At 39.6% G+C, this 24,669-nt stretch overlaps 1 protein-coding gene across 1 annotated transcript in view; it reads right to left on the reverse strand.

Moving 5' to 3' along the window:
- Window positions 1-24,669, reverse strand: part of LOC149829656 (actin-interacting protein 1-2-like) — a 174,620-nt gene that overhangs the window by 31,194 nt on the left and 118,757 nt on the right. The window contains exon 7 of the mRNA XM_090015221.1: window positions 1,882-2,043. Within this exon, the coding sequence (XP_089871347.1) occupies window positions 1,882-2,043 (162 nt within the window). The remainder of the gene's footprint in view (window positions 1-1,881; window positions 2,044-24,669) is intronic.

The following is a 24,669-nucleotide window of genomic DNA, read 5'->3' on the forward strand; positions in this document are numbered from 1 at the left end:
AGTCTATTTTCTTTCATACTTAGCTCTTCAATAGAGAGAACTTCTCCTTTATGAAGAAAAGCCGATTTAGTAGACTCAAACTCCGGTCTTAGACCATTGATGAATTGATAGAAATGTTTCACATCAATTTGTCTTTGACGGAGTTCTATGTCTTTGGGATAATGTCATTGTGACTCAAGAAGAGCAAACTCATTCCAAAGGTCGAACAACTTACTAAAATATTCTCTAATACATTTTTCTCCTTGAATCATAGTGTGTACCTTGTCTTACAAGTTGCAAATGTGGGTAATATCTTTAAGACTATGTCACAGGGACTCTTCAACTAGGTGCCGCACTCACATCGCACCCGCACCCGATGCGATCAACCTGACCCTGGGTGCAGTCAATGCACCCAGGGTCATTTATGTCCAACTTTTTGCCGCATCCCCGCACCCAAGTTTTTTTAAAGTGTCGCACCCCTACCCCTGCACCTGCACCCATGTGACATAGATTTAAGAGAATACATTTTCTTAAGATAGTCTCATGCAAATATTTATTTGCATGTTCAAATTTAGCTAGACTCAAGCACTTCTTGATATCAAGACTACTAATGACCCAAGACATAATCTTGGCATGCCCCATTCTCCATTCTTTCCATTTTTTCTCATATGTGGCCATAGCCATAAAGATTCAAATAGAGATACATGTTTAAATTACTTTGAATAGAAAGCTAATCTAGTTTGATCTAATTTCAAATCTAACAAATATGTTAATCAAATCCTCAAACTGTATGAATCCATATGTATATATGAAACTTAAACCTTTATGAATGTGCAATTAGATTTTCTAGAGAAGCGTCATTTGTTAGTAGCCTTTTCCCTTATCGGTTAACTTACTCTTTTATCATTTATATATCCATAACCTATGTTAACTGTTAAGAAAAAGAAAGTTTGCCAAGCCCCTCATGTTCTTGTCATATTTTCTGCTTTTTGCCATTTTTATAACCTTCCAGCCTTAAACACAGAGGGAGAGAGACCTAAATTAGTAAGTGTTCCTGATGTGCTCAGACTAGATTCATAACTATATCGCTCTCATGAAGGGGGCTTGGCAGTTATAATGTATTTTGAAGCAATATTATCAAGATATGAACTGTGATCTGGAAACCAGCAGGGCCCATCCTCTAGGACAGAAAAGCTCTCTAGTTATGGCTTGAAAAATCTGTTTAGATTTTTGGTAGAAAAAGTGGTAGTCCTGTCCCTACAAGAACAAAGATCAATTATATTAAAACATTTACCTAGACGGTGCAGTTAATTTAAACCTGTGTTGGCCATTTTAGGAATAATAGTTTAAATGTTATCTTCAATACCCTGATATATTCCCCTTGGATGTTATTAGTTAATTCTCTTACTAGTTTTAAACAGACTACACATCAGATAAAGGGCAGGTATACATCTCCCTCACTAGAGCACATAATTCCTTACAATTTGGAGAAAATATTATTTACATCATGTGCATTGCTTTTGGAAAATGTCATTCAAGCATGAAGATACTAGGAACACTTATTTATACCATGATTTTATATTCCATTGCAAGTTAAACGTTATAGTAATGTTTCAAGCCAGAGTGCACTCCTAAAGTTTGAGAATGGTCATTATTTACTTAAAAGCTAACACATCATATACTGAATAGCTATTAGAATTTCATTTGCTTCGACAGGCTAACATGTCACGCTTCAGTTCCTGCATTGGATCCTCATACCTTTACCAAAAAAGAAAGACAATGTACCAAAGGATTCTTCATACAAAACAATTATGTTAAAACAGCTGAACCTTTAGCAAATTTGCACTATCCTTGACCTAATATAGTATAAATCAATCTCTTAATACCATAAACAAGACTAACCTTTGTGACAGTTTGAACCTAAATGGTGGTCCCTCATAGAAATTCACCAAGTAATCTTCTCCACATGTAACAATACGAAAAGGTCTTGTAGGCTTGAATGCACAACTTAAGACACGTCTTGAATGACCGTCAAACTCACCAACAGTTGATCCTGAATCCCACCTACAAACAAAAACAAAAAATACAACAAAGAGAAGGAGATCACCATGACAAAGATGGATTAAACTATAAATTGTGCAAAGCACAAAATACAACCGAAACAAATTTAAATGTAAAATATCAAGGCAATCTCAATCAAATTTCACATATGGTAAATAATGCTAGAAAAAAAAAAGATATTATCTCTATCATAAACAGAATGTCAATGATAGAAAGACAAAAAAATCACCCTTTCCTTACTCTTTGAGGTATCAAAAGAAAATGGAATTAGCAACATTATGCATGCTTGCTTTGTCATTTTTTAATTGTGTGCAAATGATTCAATTATAAATAATAAAAAAACTACATGTGACGTGCACTAAATGGAATTAGCAACATTAAACTGTTTAAGAGAAAAAAGTTTGTTCGGTTCTGAGTGCCAAACGTGTAAGCCTGTTAGGTTATTAGTGGACAGGGTCACACGCATTTACTTTTTTTTTCCCTTTTTTTCGACAGTACCATTGGGATTCGAACTTACAACCAACACAAGTGACGTGCACTAACTGCTCTTGCCAGATAAGCGGATCTCCCGTTGGTATCTATTTTTTTTAATTTTTTTTCTATTATATTTTTTTATAATCCAAAGAAGAATAAAAAATCATCACCGACGGCAGATTGTCGGTCCCTCATATTTTGCTTGCACTCTGAGACTAGGCCATGGGTTAGATTTAGATGGTGCATTCATTTATGTGAATCCATTGGCATTCATAAACGATAGGACGAACTCGGTCTGGATTCAAGTGGGTCCGGCGTCCTACTCTGTCCTTGAGGGACCTTTTACCAGACTGGCTTTTGAGAAAGCTACGATTTCGAGTCGACCAGACGTTTGCTGCATGGATTGTCAAAGTTGGGCCGCATTTAAAAAATGTGACGTCTCTTTTTCTAGTCTTTTGGCTACGATGAAACAAACATTTAGCGGCGTTTTCTTGTCAAGGAATAGGGTTCTGCGGCACTTCTTTAGTGGATTCCTCTGCGGCGGAAACTAAATGGGACCCACATGAGAACAGTTTTTCGAGAAAAATGAGAGTTAAGTGTGTAAAATGACACACCCGTCGAGGCATTTTTCCATACGCCATGTTTGTTTTGGCATTGTAAGTTCTGCAGAAACGCACGCCCATCGATGCATTTTTTGCGAAAAAACTTGAATTTTCCATGACACACAAACACCCCCTTAAACATCACAGTTAAAATTGTCATGTTGGCATCGGTGAGTCTCAGTTTTTTTTTTGTTACCTTTTCTTTCTTATTTTTAATAAGCAAGATGGGGTTAGGCCGACTCCACCCGTTACACTACATACCATTGGGTTTTGAACTTGCAACGTTCCATCACATGGTGACTTGCACTAACAACTCCTACCAAACAAGCAGAGCCCCCGTTGGTTACCTTTTATTAATCCTTTCATACTTCTCTCAATTAAATTGAACTGGCAAGAGCTTTTAAAAATCGATGCCTATTTTTGTATGATAGATCATTCTCATCCATGAAAATGGAACAAACAGGTCTTTGAAATATAAAAAACATTATTTTTTGACAAAATATTATTATGTAATATATACAAATTGGGGTCTCAGGTTCATGGCGTTATCCCTCAACTTGCTCATCAAACAGCAAAAAAAAAATAAAAAGAAAAAGACAATTCTCCCTCAATCAACACAGCTTATTTGTCTCTTCTGGTTCATTTTTTATGTTTGTAAATGTAGCTATGAGAAACTCAAAGTTAACCAAGCAATGGGTCAAGTCAAGCTAGATGATGGGTTCAGGGCTAGTCAAACTCTTCCTATTTATTTCTTGTCCTAAGTAAGATTATGTTAAGACGTTGCCAAAATACATATTTGCTCCTAATTAAGTGAGTCATTAGTAGCCAAAGCTGTGTTGTTGGTAGGAGCTGTCAGTGCATGTCTCCTTGTAGTGGGAAGTTGCAGGTTCAAAACCCAATGGTAGGTTGAATAACTGATGGGGTCTGCCAAACCCCACCTTGCCTTTCAAAAAAAAGAAGTGAGAGCCATTAGTCTCTTAGCGTAGTTGATCATGTCTCATTAATTTATAACCTTAGGGAGACTGGTCATGCCCTTCAACGGACAAGATGGCGTGGATGCCAATTCCTTGGGTGGTAAGTCATGGATACAAATATAGTAAGTAGCAAGTCATGGAGACGTGGATTGGTAGCCCCAAAGGGTTTTGTGTAATGGAAGGGCCCTTGGCTGCTAGGCGGGTGGTTAGAGTTTCTCACAAATGTCAGCCCCTTGCATTATGAAGGGTAAGGGTATCATGCCTTTAGCTCGTGCCGAAGCAAGACGACTCCCTAAAGACAAGGTGTGTCTCAGGGGGTTTACACCGTGGTATCAACGGCTGAATGTGCGATATGCATAGCCAACGCAGGGTCTGATTTCGCAGGTGGTTTCAACATTCCTCATAAAAAAAAGACTTCTTGATGTTTAATAGAGTCTTCCTTTTATATATATATATATATAGTTAGTTAGTTAGTTAGTTAGTGGAGATGTGCATACAATATATACATAGTTAGTTAGTTAGTTAGTGGGGATGTGCATACAATATTAATGAGTTGAAATGAGCAATATCTCATAGCTCGTGTTATTTTATGTGAATCTTTATAGATATGATCTACATGGTCTATTTGGTTGGGATCAAATTTTTTGTTTCATGGGAATCCAGTTTATGCAAGTGTTTTTTTTGGTGATTCAAAAATCAATGGTCACAAATGCTCAATTTTTTCATAGCTTAAAAAAAGTTTCTTTTGTTGAAAAAATGTGATCGATATAAAACTCGGTTGTTAGAAAAAGAACACCGTGGATTATCATGGGTTGTAGATTTTGGACCTTCTTTTAGTTGGACGGTCCCTCTTCCTATATATAGAGCACCTACTCCCATCTAGTAAAAGGTTTGGGTTTTCCAAATCTTGTAGTTTTTTTTTTTGTTGATAAGACCTTATAAATGTGATCTATATGCATTTTTAAACAGAAAACAAGTTTTAGATCATGCGATTGTAATCATTGTATAGGTTTTTTAAGACCTTAAAAAAATCAACGGCCTAAAATGTAGCAAAGTTTCATGATTTAAAAAATCTTATTTTATGTCCAAAAACATGATCCGGACATGATTCTTATCAAATAACTATGTTGAACACGGAGTCCGATTGAGAAGATACTACATCTATGATTTTACTATGTGTGTAGGTAATCCCGAAGCAGCTTAGCATTACTTTATATATATATATATATATATATATATATAGGAAGATGGGTCCGTGCTAAACCCATTTGGTGCTAAACCGCATGCTAAATGGGTTTTTGGGCTTCTTCGGTGCTTTTTATGCAGTTTTAGCTCTATAAATGTGTTGGGCATGGTGGATTTACTAAGGATCCACACCTGGCTCTTGTGTTTTCGATAATGTTTGGAGCCTAAAAATTTTACAAAGATTTTGGACCGTTGTTTTTTTGAACATTATAAAAACCCACCCATATATTGGAATCAAATGCTTCAAGAGCTGATCCCTATAAATCAAGTACATAGATCACATTACGGTCAGAATTTAAAAGTAAAATGAAAAAAAGGACAAAAAAACCCATTTAGCATGTGGTTTAGCATCAAATGAGTTTAGCACAAACTCATTAATATATATATATATATATATATATATATATATATATATATATATATATATATATATATATATATATATATATATATATATATATATATATATATAACCTTGGTTCCATTCGCAGGTAGATCATAGATCAACCACCAATGGGGTAAAATTCTGAGGTCAAGACTTTCGCCCTCGCGCCTATGCTGGGCTTTGGCTTAAGTAATTCTTGTTTGATTAAATTTCACAATTTATCCCCTACTGTTTGGTGCACTGAAATCTATTGTCAAACAACCGAGGCATAGAAAGTAAGGTCGTAGCTCTAGATCATAGGGTTTTATTGTTGTTGTAACTTGCAATTAATGGGAAAAAATCACAATCACATTAGAAACGGTTGAAGGCATACATGTATACATTATGTTTACACTTTAAAGTGATAATTTCCTACTAAAATTCTAATATATGATACAAAAGGGCAGCCTTTAATTTTGCTCCCAATACATCACTAAGCCATGCCTGCGTATGTCAAATCGACCTCTTTCACTTTCTTACTAATATTATATTTCCATGCCTCTCTCTCTATTTGGTAGATTTTTTTTTCTATAAACTTGAGTAAGGCCCTGTTTGGAAGCTGTCAGTATGTGGCAGGAATGGAAATTTTTGTGTGTATATTGTTGGGGTTAGAACGGATGTACTGGGTCTCCCCACGAGTGTGAATTGATGGAAACAATACGACGATGACACTGGTAGAAAAATAAACCAAAACAAACCAGTAGCGAAAATAAAAACAGCACACAACGATTTACGTGGTTCTCTCTCAACTGAGGTACGTCCACAGCGACCAATAGGTCAACAACTTTTACTATCTTCAAACAAAGATTACAGAGTGGCCAAAAGGCATAAGCCTTACAAATACACAAGGTGTAACGAAATGAACAAGAGGATATACCTCACTGAGGAACAAAGAACGAATGATCTGAAGAATCAGCTTGACAAAGTTGTCCTGAAAGAAGTATCGTAGCACTTCTTGCTTTTTGTTCCCTCCGCACCTTTTCGGTGCCCTAAAAGTGTTTCTCACACTCTCTCCCTAATGTTCTGCCTTTTTTGCTCTCTTCCGCTGCTTTTGTTCTCTCATCCATCCCCTAAATAGAGGACGAGACTCGCATTAAATGTGGAAGACTAAACGTCCTGCATAACTTACGATGTGCCTGAAGCGCCTTATCACAAATCGCTATCCAGTGATAACCACAATTCGTCATCCAGCTGAAGCACATAACGTTAACCACAAATCGCTATGCAGCTGAAGGCACTCACCACAAATTGCCATCGACAACTCGCTGAACCTCAAACTCTGAACAACTAAAGCATCATTCAGCTGAGAGGACTTCTACAAATCACTATCCAACGAATACTCCAAATCGTCCTCGAAAAGATCAAGCATCGTGCTTAGAATTCTGCAGCGATACTGAATGTGCATCGAACCAATGGATCCCACAAAGGAGGAAACCCCAACAATTCTCCCCCTTCCCGACTTATGTGGAAGCTTCTTCCATTCCTGCTAGGAATCGACACTTCTCATGCTTGTCCTTGGTCAGCATATCTGATGTATTGTCATCAGTATGTACTTTCTCTAGTTGCAGCAATTTTTTATTCAAGACATATCGAATCCAGTGATATCAAACATTAATATGTTTCGATCTTGAATGAAACGAGAAATTCTTACTCAAATGAATAGCACTTTGACTATCACAATGAAGAACATACTCTTCTTGCTTCAAGCCCAACTCTTGCAAGAATTTCTTCACCCACAACAATTCTTTACTGGCTTCTATAATGGCAATGAACTCAACTTCTATAGTGGAGAGAGCTAGACATTTCTGTAATTTCGACTGCCATACAACTGCTCCCCTGCAAAAGTAATCAAATACCCAGAAGTAGACTTTCTACTGTCTACATCACCAGCCATATCAAAATCTGTGAATCTATCAAGAATGGGTTCACCCTTTCCAAAACACAGACTCATCTTTAATGTGCCCTGAAGATACCTTAGAATCCATTTCACTGCTGCCCAATGTTCTTTCCCTGAATTTGACAGAAATCGACTAACAACTCCAACAGCATGAGCTATGTCTGGTCGAGTACAGACCATAGCATACATCAACGAACCTACTGCCGAAGCATAGGGAATTTTCTGCATCTTTGTTCCTTCTTCATCATTTGTAGGACATTGTCTTGAGCTAAGTTTGAAATGGCCTGCAAGTGGACAATTAACAGGCTTTGCTTTGTCCATGTTGAACCTCTCAAGAACCTTTCTGATATACTTTTCTTAAGATAACCATATCATCTCATGTGATCTTTCATGAACGATTCTCATCCCAAGAATCTGCTTTGCTGGACCTAAATCCTTCATGGCAAATGTCTCACTTAGCTCCAACTTTAACTTGCTAATCTTGCTGATGTCTTGGCTTACAATCAGTATATCATCCATATAAAGCAAGAGAATGATAAAATTACCATCTGGAAATTTCTTCACAAACACACAATGGTCTGTGGAGGTTCTTGAGTATCCATGCTCATTCATAAAGAAATCAAATTTCTTATACCACTGCCTTGGTCTTGCTTCAATCCATACAAGCTCTTCTTCAACTTGCAAACTAGGTGCTTTTTACCCTTGTCAATGAAACTCTCAGGTTGCTCCATATAAATTTCTTCTTCCAAGTCACCATATAGAAATGCAGTCTTCACATCAAGCTGCTCAACTTCCAAATTCATGCTTGCAGCTATATCGAGCACAGTTCAGATGGAGGGCATCTTCACAAGTGGTGAGAAGATCTCATCAAAGTCAACTCTTTTCTTCTGAGCAAAACCTTTCACAACAAGACGTGCCTTGTATCTAGGTTGAGAGTTGTTTTCATCAATCTTCTACTTGAAGACCCATTTGTTCTTTAACACCTTCTTCCCTTTAGTTGTCTTTACCAGATCAAAGGTGTGATTCACATGCAATGAATCCATTTCTTCTTTCATTGCCTTAAACCACTCAGACTTGTTTTCATCCTCCAAAACTTCTTCAAAAGTTTCTGGCTCACCTTGATCTGTAATCATCACATACTCATTTGATGAGTATTTTCTGGATGACTGTTTTTCTCTAGTGGATCTCCTTATCGGAGTCTGAGGAAGTGACTCTTGGGGTGTTGGCTCCCCCTCAATTTCTGACTCAACACTTCCTTCCTTTGCATCATTGCGAGGAGGTGGAATCTCCTCCACGAAATCATGAACAGTCGGCGCATCTAGGGGATCTAAATCAATAAGATCACCTGTACTGGACTCTGATGGCTCAGACTCACCAATGTCTTCAATGGTCTAATCTTTCAATAAGACAACATCTTGACTTCTGACCACCTTTTTATCAATAGGGTCATACAGTCTGTAGCCAAATTCTTCATGTCCATAGCCAATGAATATGCATTGCTTGACTTTTGGATCAAGCTTGGACCTCTCTTCCTTCAGAATGTGAATAAATGCTCTACAGCCGAACACTCTTAAGTGTCCATAGAACGGTTCTTTTCCTATCCAAACTTTCTCTGGAACATCTCCCTTCAAGGGAATAAAAGGAGACAAGTTAATAAGATCAATTGTTGTCCTCATTGTCTCACCCCAGAAAGATCTTGGCAATTTAGAGTGTGACAGCAAACATCTGACTCTCTTAAGAATGATGTGCTTCATCCTCTCAGCAACCCCATTCTGTTGAGGTGTCATCCTTATAGTTCTTTCATGCTTGATGCCATGATTGGTGCAATACTGATTAAATGGCCCAATGTATTTGCCACCATTATCCGAGCGAACACACTTCAACTGCCTGCCAGTTTCTTATTTAGCCATGGCCTGAAAGTGCTTGAATATATCTAGAACTTGGTCTTTAGTCCTCAGTGTATAAGCCCAGACTTTCCTAGAGTGATCATCAATGAAAGTCATAAAGTACAATGCACCACCAAGTGTCTTGACCTTTAAAGGTCCACACACATCAGAATGTACAAGATTTAGAACATGAGATTTTCTAGATGCAATGCATCTATGGAAAGAAACTCTATTTTGTGGACAAGCTAGTCTCTACAACATTCACAACACTCTTCCAGATCTTCGCTTACAAAGTGTAAAGGGAACGAGCCTTTGTTCCTCTGGCTATCACCAATGAGCCTTTGGTTAGCTTCCACCTTCCATCACTTTAGGTGTTGTTATAGCCCTCATCATCTAACTTTCCAGCAGAGATCAGATTCAGTCGGATGTCTGGTACATGCCTCACATTTTTCAGCAACAACTTACAGCCAACACTTGTTTCCAAGCAAATGTCGTCCATGCCAACAATCTTTGACACATCTTTATTTCCCATTCAGACATTACCGAAATCACCTTGCGAGTAGGAAGTGAAGAAATCAACCCGTGAGGTAACATGAAATGAAGCTCCAGAGTCAATCACCCAATCGGTCTCCTGATCGATCAAATTTATGCTAGTGCCATCACAGACAACCATGAGCTCTCCATCTGTGACTGTGGCACCTTATTTTTCTTCTGAGCTCTTCTCTCTGTTCTACTCCTTAAGCTTGAGCTTCCTGCACTGTCGCTTCATATGCCCCTTCTTGTGGCAATAATAATACTCGACGTCTTTCTTTGAGCTCGAGTGTGAGTGGCCTCTGGATTTGCCATGGTAGTGCAAAGCCCTGCTCTTACTTCTGCTTCTCCCCCTGTTTTCAATCACAAGCGCCTTTGAGGTAGAAGGACCTAATGACTTTCTCCTGGACTCTTCATTCAACAGACTGCTGGTAACTTGGCTCATCGTTACCATTCCATCAGGTGCAGAGTTACTGACTGTGACCACCAAGGTTTCCCAACTCTCAGGAAGGGAAATAAGAGCAACAAAGTTTGTAACTCATCATCAAAAGTGATTTTCATTGTGGCCAACTGATTTACAATGCTTTTGATCTCATTCAAATGCTCTGCAATAGAGCCGCCCTCTTTATACTTGAGGTTCACAAGCTTTCGAAATAGAAAGGCCTTATTCACTGCTGCCTTTCTATCATAAAGGCTCTCTAGTTTGGTTCAAAGACCATGCGTCAAAGTTTCTATGGATACATGATGAAAGACACTATCATCTATCCATTGTCGAATGAAACTGATCGCCTTTCGGTCTAGTTTTTTTTATTCGACATCTTTCATCTCTTCTTGTTTGCCTCTCACACCGTCTATGGGTCCATCCAAATCTTTATAACCCAAGAGGTCTTCTATTTTAGTTTTCTATGCCATCCAGTTTGTGCCATTCAAACTGATCATACGCCCAATGTTATTCTCCATGACTTCACACACAAATATACTAACCAAATCTCTGATACCATATGTTGGGGTTAAAATGGATGTACCGGGTCTCCCCACAAGTGTGAATTGATGAAAACAATACGATGATGATAGTGGTAGAAAAATAAACCAAAACAAACTAGCTGCGAAAATAAAAATAGCACACAACGATTTACGTGGTTCCCTCTCAACTGAGGTATGTCCACGACGACCAATAGGTCAACAACTTCCACTATCTTCAAACAAAGATTACAAAGTGGCCAAAAGGCATAAGCCTTACAAACACACAAGGTGTAACGAAATGAACAAGAGGATATGCCTCACTGAGGAACAAAGAACGAATGATTTGAAGAACTAGCTTGACGAAGCTGTCTTGAAAGAAGTGTCGCAACACTTCTTGTTTTTTTTTTCCTCCGCACCCTTTCGGTGCCCTAAAAGTGTTTCTCACACTCTCTCCCTAATATTCTGCCTTTTTTGCTCTCTCCCATTGCTTTTGCTCTCTCATCCATCCCTTAAATAGAAGACAAGACTCACATTAAATGCGGAAGACTAAATATCTTGCATAACTTACGATGCGCCTTATCACAAATCGCTATCCAGCGATACCACAAATCGCTATCCAACGATAACCACAAATCGTCATCCGACTGAAACACATAACGCTAACCACAAATCGCTATGCAACTGAAGGCACTCACCACAAATCATCATCGACAACTCGCTGAACCTCAAACTCTGAACAGTTGAATAGTCATTTAGCTGAGAGGACTTCTACAAATCGCTATCCAGCAAATACTCCAAATCATCTTCGAAAAGATCAAGCATCGTGCTTGAAATTCTGCAGTGATACTGAATGTGCATCGAACCAATGGATCCCACAAAGGAGGGAAACCCAACATATATCTCATCAAAGGGTGTTATTCTATAATATCTGCCCAACAGGTCTCCTGCTAACTCGAGTGAGCATTCAAATATTTGTCCCACATTCGTTCGTGAAGGTACTCTTAATGGATTGAATGCCATATCAACTGGTGTCCCATTTTGCAAATAAGACATATCCGGTCTTGGCAATTTTTTTGAAATGAAACCTTTTTTCCTATGACTTCCGACTACTTTATCGCCCACTTTGATTTTACGGGAGATTTACCACTTCCACATGTGCATCTGTTTGGAATGCAACTAAAAAGTTGGAAATAATACTGAAAGAACGTTAGGAAGGTTGTTGAAGCAGTCACCTGTGTGAGATCTGGTGTAGTATTTGGTAACTACCACCTCATGTAAGTGGGATGTAAAATGTGGAATTGGACGTGTCAAATACCATCTCACTTGCATCATTTCTTACAACTCCATCCATCACCAACAATTCTGGTGTTGGTATTCCCACTCTGGCTACTTCTGACAACTAGTTTCCAAACATCGCCTAAATCTATGAAACCCATCCATTTGGATGGGCAAAATTTCATGTTTATGCATCCGCACAAATATACGTGTGGTGTTGTAGTTTCAGTTTGGGTTACAAACTCTGTAGTGCATGTACAAGAGAGAGAGAGAGAGAGAGAACATTCACCATTCAACATTACCAAAATACATCCAACAGAATATTGGATGGGAGAGACAAAAGAGAAACATAAGAGCAAAACAGCCACAATCTAGATGGCGATTGTACATAGTTCAGAGTACAAGCCGATCAGCCCCTCCCCCCTACTATGTAATTTAAGAGCCAGATACACATCAGACATGACCCATTGTCGAAGCCTTCCGAAATCGAATTTGATGCCCCTGAAGAAGATGTCGTTTCTTTCAGTCCATATGACCCACCATGTTGAAAGCAACCAAACCCGCCACAGTAATCTCCATTTTTTTTGTGTCGTACAATCCTGGGACCAAGCAAGAGGTCCCGAATAACGGAGCACGAACGAGTTTGAACAAGTGGCGCACCCCAAGTTTGAAAAAATAAGTTTAGAATGACCGGGCAGAGCAAAAATAGGTGAGTCGTGTCCTCTACAACCTTCTCGTAAAGAACACACATGCTTGGAAATTGAATCCCCCGTTTCCTGACATTAATTTGGGTTTGAACACGATCCAGAGCCACAAGTCACGCCAAAGCTTTTGCCCTTGGAGCTGGCCCCTTACCTCACATACAATCACTGGGAAACCAGTTCATCCCGGATGGCAACAAGGAATGGTAAACTTGCTTAATGGAGAACCTATCTCTGCTCGCCATGGCCCAGTGAAGCCATGTCATGCCATGGACAGGCCTAAAATCTCTGCCACTGAAGGATCGAAGTGTCTTCCGCCACTCTAGCCAGAGGGACGAATGACACACTGAACTGGGCGTGGAAAGAAGGGATTCATGTAGACTACCATATTTTTGCCTAACAATCATAGCCCAAGAAGATTGAGATGTGGAAGCTTCCCAAGCCCACTTTAAGACTAAAATGATGCTCCTCTTTCTCATAGTTGGAATCTCTAAGCCACCTTGGTGCCTCGGAAGCACGATCTGTTGACAAGAAACAAGCAGGTACTTTTTGTGCGACACATTCTCAGACCAAAGGAAGTGCGAAAGCAAACGATTGATCGTCTGCTCTACTGTCGTCGGTATAATAGACATGCTCATTCGAAACTCTGATAATCGGGCTAAAACATGGCGAATGAGCATCACTCATCCCGCAAAAGATAAATATTGAGCCTTCCAAGCCTGCAATCTTCCTTGCACCCGCTCTATGGTAGACATCCAAGTAGAAGTTCCCGCTGATTGTAGAGAGTGCAACGATGGACCCAAGAAATTGACAGGAAGTCGGATATTGGGCAGTTGAAGATCCTTGCAGCAGCCGATTGGAGAAGAGGGTCAGCATTGAGTAAGACCAGAGCGCACTTACTCTCGTTCAGGCGAAGGTCTGAAATTGCAGCAAAGACTTTAATAATGAAGTACAACCTAGACATTTGATTAACATTCGCATGTCCAAATATTAAAGTATCGTCTGCATATTGAATTGTGTGACCAACAAAACCAGGAATGCCCAAGGATTCCAAGAAGCCTGTTTCTTCTGCCCTTTTCATGAGAATAGGTAAACCATCTACCGCGATATTAAAAACGATAGGTGCTAGAGGACAACCCTGTCGTACACCTCTAGCCAACTTGAATTCTTCCCCTCTCATTCCATTGATGCAAACTGATGATACGGATTTTGTGACCAACTCCTTAACCCATGCTATAAATCGGCTGCCAAGCCCCATATTTGTTAGAGATTCAATCAGAAAATCCCATGCCATTCTGTCATAAGTCTTGTGAAAATCCAATTTTAGCATGAAGTGCGGTGATCCAGTCGACTGTAAAGAGTGAAGAAGCTCAGTTGCACAAATAAAGGATCCTTGCAAACTTTGACCTGGAATAAAAGCACCCTGGTTCGGACAAAACAAGTTGATCAATGACAGCGCGCAACCGATTAGCCAACACCTTAGATATAATGCGATACAGAGCACCCATCACCGAAATCGGCCTAAAGTTGGATATGTCTGATGCCCCTTGCCTCTTAGAAATCAAAGAGATGACTGCCACATGATATGGTTTAGGCAGCCTCGCATTACGATAGAATTCATCGAACAAGTGGAGCAGGTCAGTTTTTACAGTTGACCAAAATGCTTTAAAGAAGTCAATGTGAAAACCATTAAGGCCTGGTGCCTTCCATCCCGATAGTTCGCTAATAGCATTCGAAATCTCCACTTCAGTGAATCTAACCTGCAAAGAAACAAATTGGTTTGCCGCCAACTGCTTATAGCCCATATCGCCGATGACCCCCCTGACGCCTAAGTCGGCCGAATACAACCTGGAGAAATAAGAAGTAATAGCTGGCAGGCAATTGTGCGGACCAAACTGGCATCCATCGATCTCGATCGAGAGTATACAGTTCTTACTGTATTTATTTGATGCGTTCATATGAAAAAATTGTGTATTATCATCGCTATTAGCCAACCATGCAACTCTAGCCCTCAACTTCCATCTAAGCTCATCTCGTGCTCTCCATTCTGCAACGAGAGTAGAGAGTACGACGATACGCTCCTGCAATTGAAGCACTTGACCCTTCGGTACACCAACAAGATCGACTTGACGTTGGGCCAAATCGGAGAGCTCAGCTTCCCACTGGCCGATGAACCTAAACTTGTTCAGGTTATTAAAACTTAGCCATTCCTTAATACGTTTCCGAAGACGAAGAAGCTTAACATGGATGCGGATGGCCACCCAAGATCCCGTAGCAGGTTGAGCCCACGATTGACCTACCAACTGCTGAAAGTCTGGCACCCGAAGCCACCATTCCTCAAAGAAGAACCTACGACATGCCTTGAAGCCTGCGCCCCACGAAACAGTCATTTGTCCATGATCGGACATGGTCCGTGGCAGCAGACAAGCAGTGACATCCGGAACTGCGTGAAATAGTTCTGGGGAGAGAAAAACGCGATCAAGTATCCGCAAGCAAGGGCGAGACCTCATATTTGACCACGAGAGTTGCTCCCCTACAAGAGAGAGAGAGAGAGATCTAAAATGGTTTACAATTTAAGTACTTGATTGCCAAATTATTCGAGATCTAAAATGGTTTACAATTTAAGTATTTGATTGCCAAATTATTCTAATGGCTGGTTGACATGGTGAGTTGATTCACTTTCTGGGAAGCATATTGATTTTGTCAGTTATCAAGTTTGAACTGAAAAGTTTACTTCAACGATAGGGTCGCGAGATCGAAACTCAGAGGAATTGACAGGGGCCTGCACAAGATTTGAATTGCTTATCCGGTTCGGGCGTCAGGTGTACGGGGGACATAAAAACAATGAAAATATCAAATACAATATAATTGCACCAACATTAAGCACCTGATCACCCTCCATCTTGAGGACAACCTGTCAGTTGTGGGGCCCAGGGCCTGATGGAGGGCAGTCAAGTGCATAATGCACAAATTTTGTGCCATGTGATTGCACCCGATCAGAATCCACAAAATAGGGTGGTTGTGTCTTAATCTTTGAGGGTCTTATATCGCAGTGGGCCGAGCCCATTAAGCGATCTGGTCTTCGATACGGGTTTTCTTGTCATTAAAAAATAAAGTTTAGATTAAAATATTGTTAAATTGTAAAATAGATGCCGTCATTATCCTAAAGAATTAAACATTAAAATTTTTTAAATATTTTCTAAATAGTCACTTTTTGAGCGCACAATGGTGAAATTTGTACTTAGCGACCTGTTCCAGCACACAGAGACAAGGTCCTACCCCAGAACTACCCAACAATTAAGCGCACACTCTATCCTACTGAGAAAGTGGAAACTCACTATGACACTTTAGTGATTGGATGTCATCCAAGAAAGTTTGCTCACAAAAAAACCAGGACCGTTTTATGGGACAATATTTGCTACCCCTCGTGGGTAAGGAACCCCTCAGTGAAAAACTGTAATATTTTTATTATTTTTTGCACATTTGACACGATCTACATGTTTAGTTTAGTAGAAAAGGACCTTTGAAACATGTTATTATAACATGCATGTGAGATTTTTTCAGGGTTAAAAAATCAACGGCCTACAATGTACCAAACTTTCAACCTTCAAAAAATAATATTTTTACATAAAAAAATATGATCTAAGTGTTCATTCTTACGAATTCGACCATGTTGAATACATTTGCTCAAACCAACCTTCTCCTGTGAGTTCCAATTAGAGGGTCAAATGCTTTCCCCATCTTATATTGCCCTTCGTAATGATGCATCTACTCATTCAGGAATCATGTCAGCCTTTTACATTAATGTTAGATCGTGGTTGTTTTTACTTTAAGCTTACGACATTGTATGTAAGGGTGTCAATAGGTCGGCTTTGGTTCGACCTAGGTGGAACCAAACTTGGATCAGATTTTTGGGTAGGATACCGGGTCTAGACCCAGGTCTAATCGAGCCTACTATAAGATAAATCATACCTAGATCCAATAAGAACTACATGAACCAGACCCAGATCATACCTGATAAAATAATAATTTTTTATCACTTTTACATTGAAAATTTATGGTCTTAATCAAAGCTTGAGTCAAGCTTGGGTCTGGTATAAAATTTCACAAACTATACTCGGGTCCATATATTAATCGGTTCTTCAAGTCGGGACATGAGTCTTAATCGGGTATTCTTTTTTGTCACCAAACCCGAACCCTATAGGGTTTGGTCGAAGTAAACCCAACCCGTTGACACCCCTAATTATATAGAGTCAAACATATTACTTTTCCCTAACAATTATGAGGGTGTGCTTGAGTGCCGAGATCTTGTAATATCGTGTATTAAATTTAGAGATATTTGAGGTTTTGGCTAAGTGCCATAAAAAAATCGATAAATCCTCGATTTTAGGTAGCGTCAATTGAGTTTGGGTTTGACCCATGGGTCATTGATAAGACCTAAATGAGCCAAACAAGATATGATAAAAACTTTTATTTTTGACCTTTAAAATCAAGCAAAATTTGACTAAAATTCAGGTTAAATTCAAGTTATACATCATTAGATGTACCTCAAAATGTTGAATTCAACTATATTTTATTTTTCTGAACTCAGGCTATGGTCTGCTCGAAAATCATATTTTTTAAAAAAGGGTCTGTCTCGATGGGACCGGGTCCAGATTGGATCAAACTGAATCCAATCTGTATGATCCAAGTTAATATGGATCTGAACTCAATCCAAAACCCATATTAATTAGGATCTGATCCAGTTCAAGATCCATATAAATATTGGATATGAATTTGCATCTTGGATCTGGACCCAGATCTAAAATCTAGGTCCAACGAAATTAAAGCTTTCAATTCGGTATAAAGGTTTAATTTAAGGAAATTTAAGGTTAAAAAGACTCCAAGATGGATAAGGCACTCTATGAAATTTTCTAGATATTTATTAATTATTAATTAATTAATTAATTCCAAATTTTAGTTATATATGGTAGTTACCAAATAGTGAGGTCTCTAAAAGAGTCCCTTTGATTGCTTTAAAAAAAAATTACTTTTCAATAGGGATGAGTTGGGGTCGCTACAGGTTTGGTATCAGAGTCGACCATAAAATATTATATTTTAATCATTTTTGTGTACCAGAATTTTCTTTTGATAATCAAGCCATGTCCAAATTTTATCAGAAAGTCATGACTTGTATTCTAGAGCAGTCTCCATCACTAGTAAGGGCTACCTGGTATTTTTTTTTACTAATATCAATTTATTTAAATTTCATATGATAGACTGTGAGAATGGCTTAATTTAATTCCTTTTTATGTGAATTAGGAATTTGATGTGAATATGCAATTATGATTGTTGAGGGGATCAATCCTAAGGGGGTAGGCTTGATAAGGGTGCAATTTTTTTAACTATTTTTCATGTTTTAGATGTATACCCGCTCCCGAGCTTTGACTTCTGGTGCTCCCGCTGATTGACAGGAGCAAAGGGACTTCATGTTGAATGCCCTGAACACCTTGACAACGATAGTGACCACATACGTCCAGGCACAGGTGGCGCAACAGATCATGTGTGTCTATCTTGCCGAGGTCACTCCAAACCCCACCGTGGTGATGTTCAAGAAGTTTCTTAGGTTGAATCTCCAACCTTCTCAGTGAAGGCCGACCCAGAGGCAGCTGAGAGTTGGGTTGAGGAGACTAAAAGGGCGTTTTGTATCCTGCCTGTGCCTGAGGATAGGCAGACTAATTTTGGCATGTTCCAATTGAAGGGTGATGCCAAGAAATTGTGGGACACCCTGTGATGAGTGAAATACGACAGAGTGGAGGTAATTCCTTGAGTGACTTTCAAAGAGAATTTCTTAGATGCTTAGTTCCCTGCTTATGCACGAGAACGTATGTAGCAATATTTTTTTGGGTTTGTTCAGGGGAACATGAGTTTGGTGAACTATACCACCAAATTCAGGAGTTTGGAGCGCTACTACTTGAACCTTTTTACTAATGATAAGGCAAGGGCAACGAAGTATGTTAGTGGGCTGAAAGACGGACTCCAGGTTCGTGTGATGACGAGTTGTCCTACTATATTCAGTGATGTGATCAAGTCTGCATCCATCTTGAATGAGGAGTGGAAGAGGTTCAAGGATGAATCACAGAAGAGTGGGGGGTAACCAGGGCATCACCAGTGGTGAAGCGAGGAAGAACCCACCTGTGGGTGGCAGGGGGTAAGGTAAAGAGGCAGAGGACACAACAAGGGCATCAGAAGGGTCGACCCCAACAGAGGAAGCAATAGGGGAAGACTTTGTTCATGTGTCAAAGGTGCAACAAGAGTCATCATTAGGGCTCTTGTCCACTCTTTAAGGGAGTCTGCTACTAGTGCCAACAGCCCGAACATATCGTTATCTATTGTCCGAACAAGCCAACGACTCATGGAGGACAACAATAGTAGCAACATAGGCCTCAACAATAGGCGCAACAAAGGACCAACAAGAGAGTGTACGCTGCAACAACTACCACACAGGGTAATCAAAATGACCTGCTCGAAGGTATTTTTGTAGTCTTTGAACACTATGCTCGTGTGATGTTTGATTTGGGTGCTACCCATTCTTTATATCCTCCTCCTTTGCGAGTTTGCTTGATCTTGTTACATCTAGCCTCGAGAAGGCTTTTTACGTGATGTCTCCGATGGGTACATCTTCTTCTTGCGAGAAATATTTTCCTACAGTCTGAGTGATCATCGAGGGGCATGAGTTGTTTGCTGACCTGATCATACTGAACATGACTTTCTATGATGTCATTTTGGGTATAGACTGGTTGTCTAAATACAATGCTACTCTTTAGTGTTGGAGAAATGAGGTTCCGTTAGAGCGCCCTGATTTGTCTGTATTGGTGTTTTAGGCGATTTGATCAACGAGCGAGGTGAAGATTGTCTCGACATTGAAGATCTCCAAGTACCATAAGCAAGGTTGTATGGTGTTCTTGGTCAGTGTGTCTGCGACAGACAGTTAGGTGACACATTTGGAGCAGTTGGACGCGGTTCATGAGTTTTTGAACGTCTTTCCCAAGGACTTGCCAGTTTTGCTACCTCACAGGAAGATCAAGTTCTCAATCGAGCTAATGCCTGGCATGACACCTGTTTCCTGAATACTGTATCACATGGCACTTGCAGAGCTGGTTGAGTTGAAGAAGGAGCTGGTTCTGTAAGATAGATCTTTGTTTCGGGTACCATCAGTTGTGAATCAGGGCAGAGGATGTTCTAAAGACCACATTCAGGTCCAGATACGGGGACTATAAGTTTTTGGTGATGTCTTTTAGACTTACCAATGCCCCTGCAACATTCATGGACCTGATGAATCGGGTCTTCAATTTATGGTTGGATTCTTTTGTCATTATATTCACCGATGGCATTCTTATCTACTCTGAGAGCGTGGAGGAGCACTGAGAGCATCTGTGGATTGTGTTGCAGACACTGAGAGAACATCAACTTTATGTTAAGTTCTTGAAGTGTGAGTTTTGGCTCCACAGGATGATGTTTCTCAGCCACGTGATCTCTAAGAAGGGCATTGAGGTCGATCCAGCCAAGGTGGAGGCAATGTTGTCTTGGAAGCAACCGAAGACAATTTTAGAGATCAAGAGTTTCTTGGGATTGGTGAGCTACTACTGTCAATTCATTGAGAACTTCTCTCGTATAGCGGCTCCAATGACTCGACTTTTATAGAAGAAGATAAAGTTGGTTTGGTCACCTCGATGTGAGGAGAGCTTTCAGAAGCTGAAGAGGAGGTTGACCACGACCCCAATATTAACTTTACCTTTTGGGACAGGTAGATTCATTGTGTACAATGATGCTTCAGGGACCGGACTGGACTGTGTCTTGATGCAGCACAGAAAGGTGATCGCGTACGCTTCTCGACAACTAAAGGTGCATGAGAAGAATTACCCCACGTATGACTTGGAGTTAGCAGCAATTGTCTTTGCACTGAAGATCTTGTGTCACTACATGTATGCGAAATAGTTTGAGGTCCTCTCTGATCATAAGAGCCTCAAGTACATATTCGCACAATGTGATTTTAATTTGAGGCAACACAAGTGTTTGGAGTTCCTGAAGGACTACAAGTTCTCCATCACCTACCACCCTGGTAAGGCAAATGTAGTGGCAGACACGCTTAGCAGAAGGCTTTAGTCATGATACTTAGCTTAATAGGGCATATTTGGGATATGATCAAAGAGTTTGTGAGATGACAACCATTTGCAGATGATTCTGGATGCATCCTTTATGCGGGGATGCAGGCGTAACCTATGATTATAGACCACATTGAGGAGCTTCAGTCAATCGATCTAGAGTTTGAGAGGTTGTGCATGAGTGCCCAGAAGCATGATGCATAGTTTTGTCGTGAGGAGGATGAAACCATCATGTTCAAAGACAGATGGTGGGTTCCAAAGGCACTGCAGGAGGAGCTGATGAGTGAGGCATACCGGTCGAGGTATTTTGTTCACCCAAGTTCTACTAAGATGTTCAAGGACCTCCAACGGATGTATTGGTGGAACAAGATAAAGCAGGACGTAGCAGAGTTTGTGTCTCGGTGTCTACCTACCAGTAGGTGAAGATCAAGCATTAGAGACCTGGTGGACTTCCTCAGTCATTAAACATTCCAAAGTGAAAGTGGGATGACAACTTAATGGACTTCATCATAGGGTTGCCGTGGACCCATTGTCAACACGATGCCATCTAGGTGATAGTGAACATGTTAACGAAGAGTGCCCACTTTCTACCGATCAGGATCAGTCAAAGCTTGGAGAGTCTAGCAGACCTCTATGTGGATGAGATAGTCTGGCTTCACGGGGTGCCACATTCGATCATGTCAGATCGATACCCTCATTTTATGTCTCGTTTTTGGCACCAGTTGTAGAAGGCCCTTGGTGCCACATTGAAGTTCAACACAACTTTTCACCCACAAACTGATGGTCAGACAAAGCGCTTGATACAAACACTAGAGGATATGCTTAGAGCATGCGCGTTAGATTGGGCAGGAGAGTGAGATAGGCTGTAAAGCTTGTAGAGTTTTCATACAACAATAGTTACCCTGCCAGCATTGGTATGGCCTCATACGAAGCTCTGTATGGCAGACCATGTAGATCCCCAGTGTGCTGAAATAAGGTTGGAGTGAGAGCAGTGGAGTCACCAGAGGCCATCAAGCACTACTCAGACCAGGTACGGTTGATCCGACAGAGGTTGGTCGCAGCAAAAAGCAGGCAGAAGAGCTATGCCAATCAGCGGCGTAGGAAGCTCAACTTTGCCATGGGTGACCACGTGTTTGTACAGATCTCGCCCACGAAGAGTGTCTTCCGGTTCGGGAAGAAGGGGAAGTTGAGTCCTCAATATGTTGGACCCTTAGAGATCCTTGAGAGTGTTGGGTAGACCGCATACCGTGTGACACTTCTCCCTTAGTTTTCTTAGATTCATAATGTCTTTCACGTCTCGATCTTGAAGAAGTATGTGACTGACCCCTCACATGTGATCCACTATGAGGCGGTTGATGTACAACCTGACTTGATGACATAGGAGAAGCTGATGAAAATTGTGGATCGCCAGGAGAGGACACTGCACAGTAGGACGATTCTATTCGTGAAGGTGTGTTGGCAACATCACAGATTGGACGAGTGCACTTGGGAGCCCAAGGTCGATATGCATGAGCACTACCCACACCTATTCAGTACGTTCTAATTTTGTGAATGAAATTCTTTTAAGAAGGTAGGGATGTAATATCGTGTGTTTTTACACAGTCAAATTCAAAGATTTTGGTTGTGTTGCAGAAAAATTGATAAATCCTCAATTTTAGGTGGTGTCAATTGAGTTTGGGTTTGGCTCAAGTCTCATTGACAAGACCTGAACGAGCTAAACAAGATATGATAAAAACTTTTATTTTTTACCTTTAAAATCAAGTAAAATTTAAGCAAAATTTGAGTTAAATTCATGTGAAAATCGGAGGCAAAATTCAAGTTATACATCATTGGATGCACCTTGAAATATTGAATTCAATGATATTTTATTTTCCTGAATTCGAACTATAGTTCGCCCAAAAATTACATTTTTTTAAAAAGTGCCCATCTCGATAGGATCGGGTTCGGGTTGGATCAGACTAGATCCGATCCGCATGATCCAAGTTAATATAGATCTAGACTCAGTCGAAGACCTATATTAATTAGGATATGATTCAATTCAAGATCCATATGAATATTGAATATGGATTTGGATCTTGGATCCAAATTCAGATCCAAAATCTAGGTCCAACGAAATCAAAGCTTTAAATTTAGTATAAAGGTTTAATTTAAGAAAATTTAAGGTTAAAAAGACTCCTAGAGGGATAAGACACCCTCTAGATTTTTTGAATAATTATTAATTATTAATTAATTAATTAATTATTAAAAATTAATTAATTTGAAATTTCAGTTAGATATGGTAGTTACCAAATAGTGGGGTCTCTATAAGAGCCCCTTTGGTTGCTTTAAAAAAAAAGTAAGTAATTAGAAAGAGGAAGGAGTTGGAAAAGTCAACAAAAAAAATCTAGAAAGATTAGGAAAGGAGGTTGGAGATAGAATCCCATATGGAAAATTCTATCTCCTGTCCATGTGAGGAAGCCCTAGAGGGGCGTCACCCTCTAGAGGCCCCCTCTGATATAAAACTTGAAAAAGAAAGAAAGAAGAAACAAAGAGAGAGAGAGAGAAACCGTGGGAGAGAAAGAAAGAGAAGAAAAAATAAGAAGAAAAGAAGGAGAAGAAGGCTCTTTTTCTCTCCGATCATTCGATCTTTCTCCTGGTCTCTTTTGAGCTTCAAAAAAAGGTACAGGCTTCCTTCTTGATTCAAATGCAGAGAAATAGCACAGATGAGGTTTATGTAATGTTTTTGGTGGAATGAAAAAAGAAGAAAAAAATGAGAATATGATTTTACTAGGTATATATATAGAGAGAGATTGATAGATAACATTACATTAGTTTTATATATATATATATATATGGTTATAATATATATATATATATATATATATATATTATAACCATCCATAAATTTTATTCTTTTAGCCTATGCATGCTGTTTCGATTTTCGGTGCATATAGTTAGATTTGTTCCACTGTTCACAAGGATAAATCTGTCCTACCATGTGTATGGACAAATGTGGATAGATCTGCCTATTGTAATGGTGGACAGATCTGACAAGCCTCATAAACGTGCAAATTTGGTCCGGATCTACGGATGTCAATGATTGTTTTTTTTTTTTGGCCTGTTATGCGATAGATTTTCAGCATGTTACATAACTAGATTTTTGGTCTGTTACATGATTAAGATATTGGTCTATTATATGGCTGGTTCTTGGTCTGTACATGATCAGTTCTCAGCCTGTGGCATGATAAGTGTTCAGACTGGTCATATAACATACTAATATAATTGTTTAATGCATTATATAAGACTGTTCATGTTTTACATTATGTCACCAAAACCCAAATTTCGTAAATTATGGTTTTAGGATTGATTTTCAAATTTATTTCATTTTTTTTATGAACTGTGAACAACCTAGCTGACAAAAGTCGGCTGAGCAGTTTCTCTAGTACACAGGCCCATCCAAGTGTTGTTAGCTGAGCAGGGTTCAAAAAATAATACGAGACACTAATATGCCCAACCAACTGCAGTCGACTAAGT

The sequence above is a fragment of the Nuphar pumila genome, chromosome 8 (assembly GCF_984573655.1).
Source record: "Nuphar pumila chromosome 8, dmNupPumi1.hap1.1, whole genome shotgun sequence".
NCBI lineage: Eukaryota > Viridiplantae > Streptophyta > Magnoliopsida > Nymphaeales > Nymphaeaceae > Nuphar > Nuphar pumila.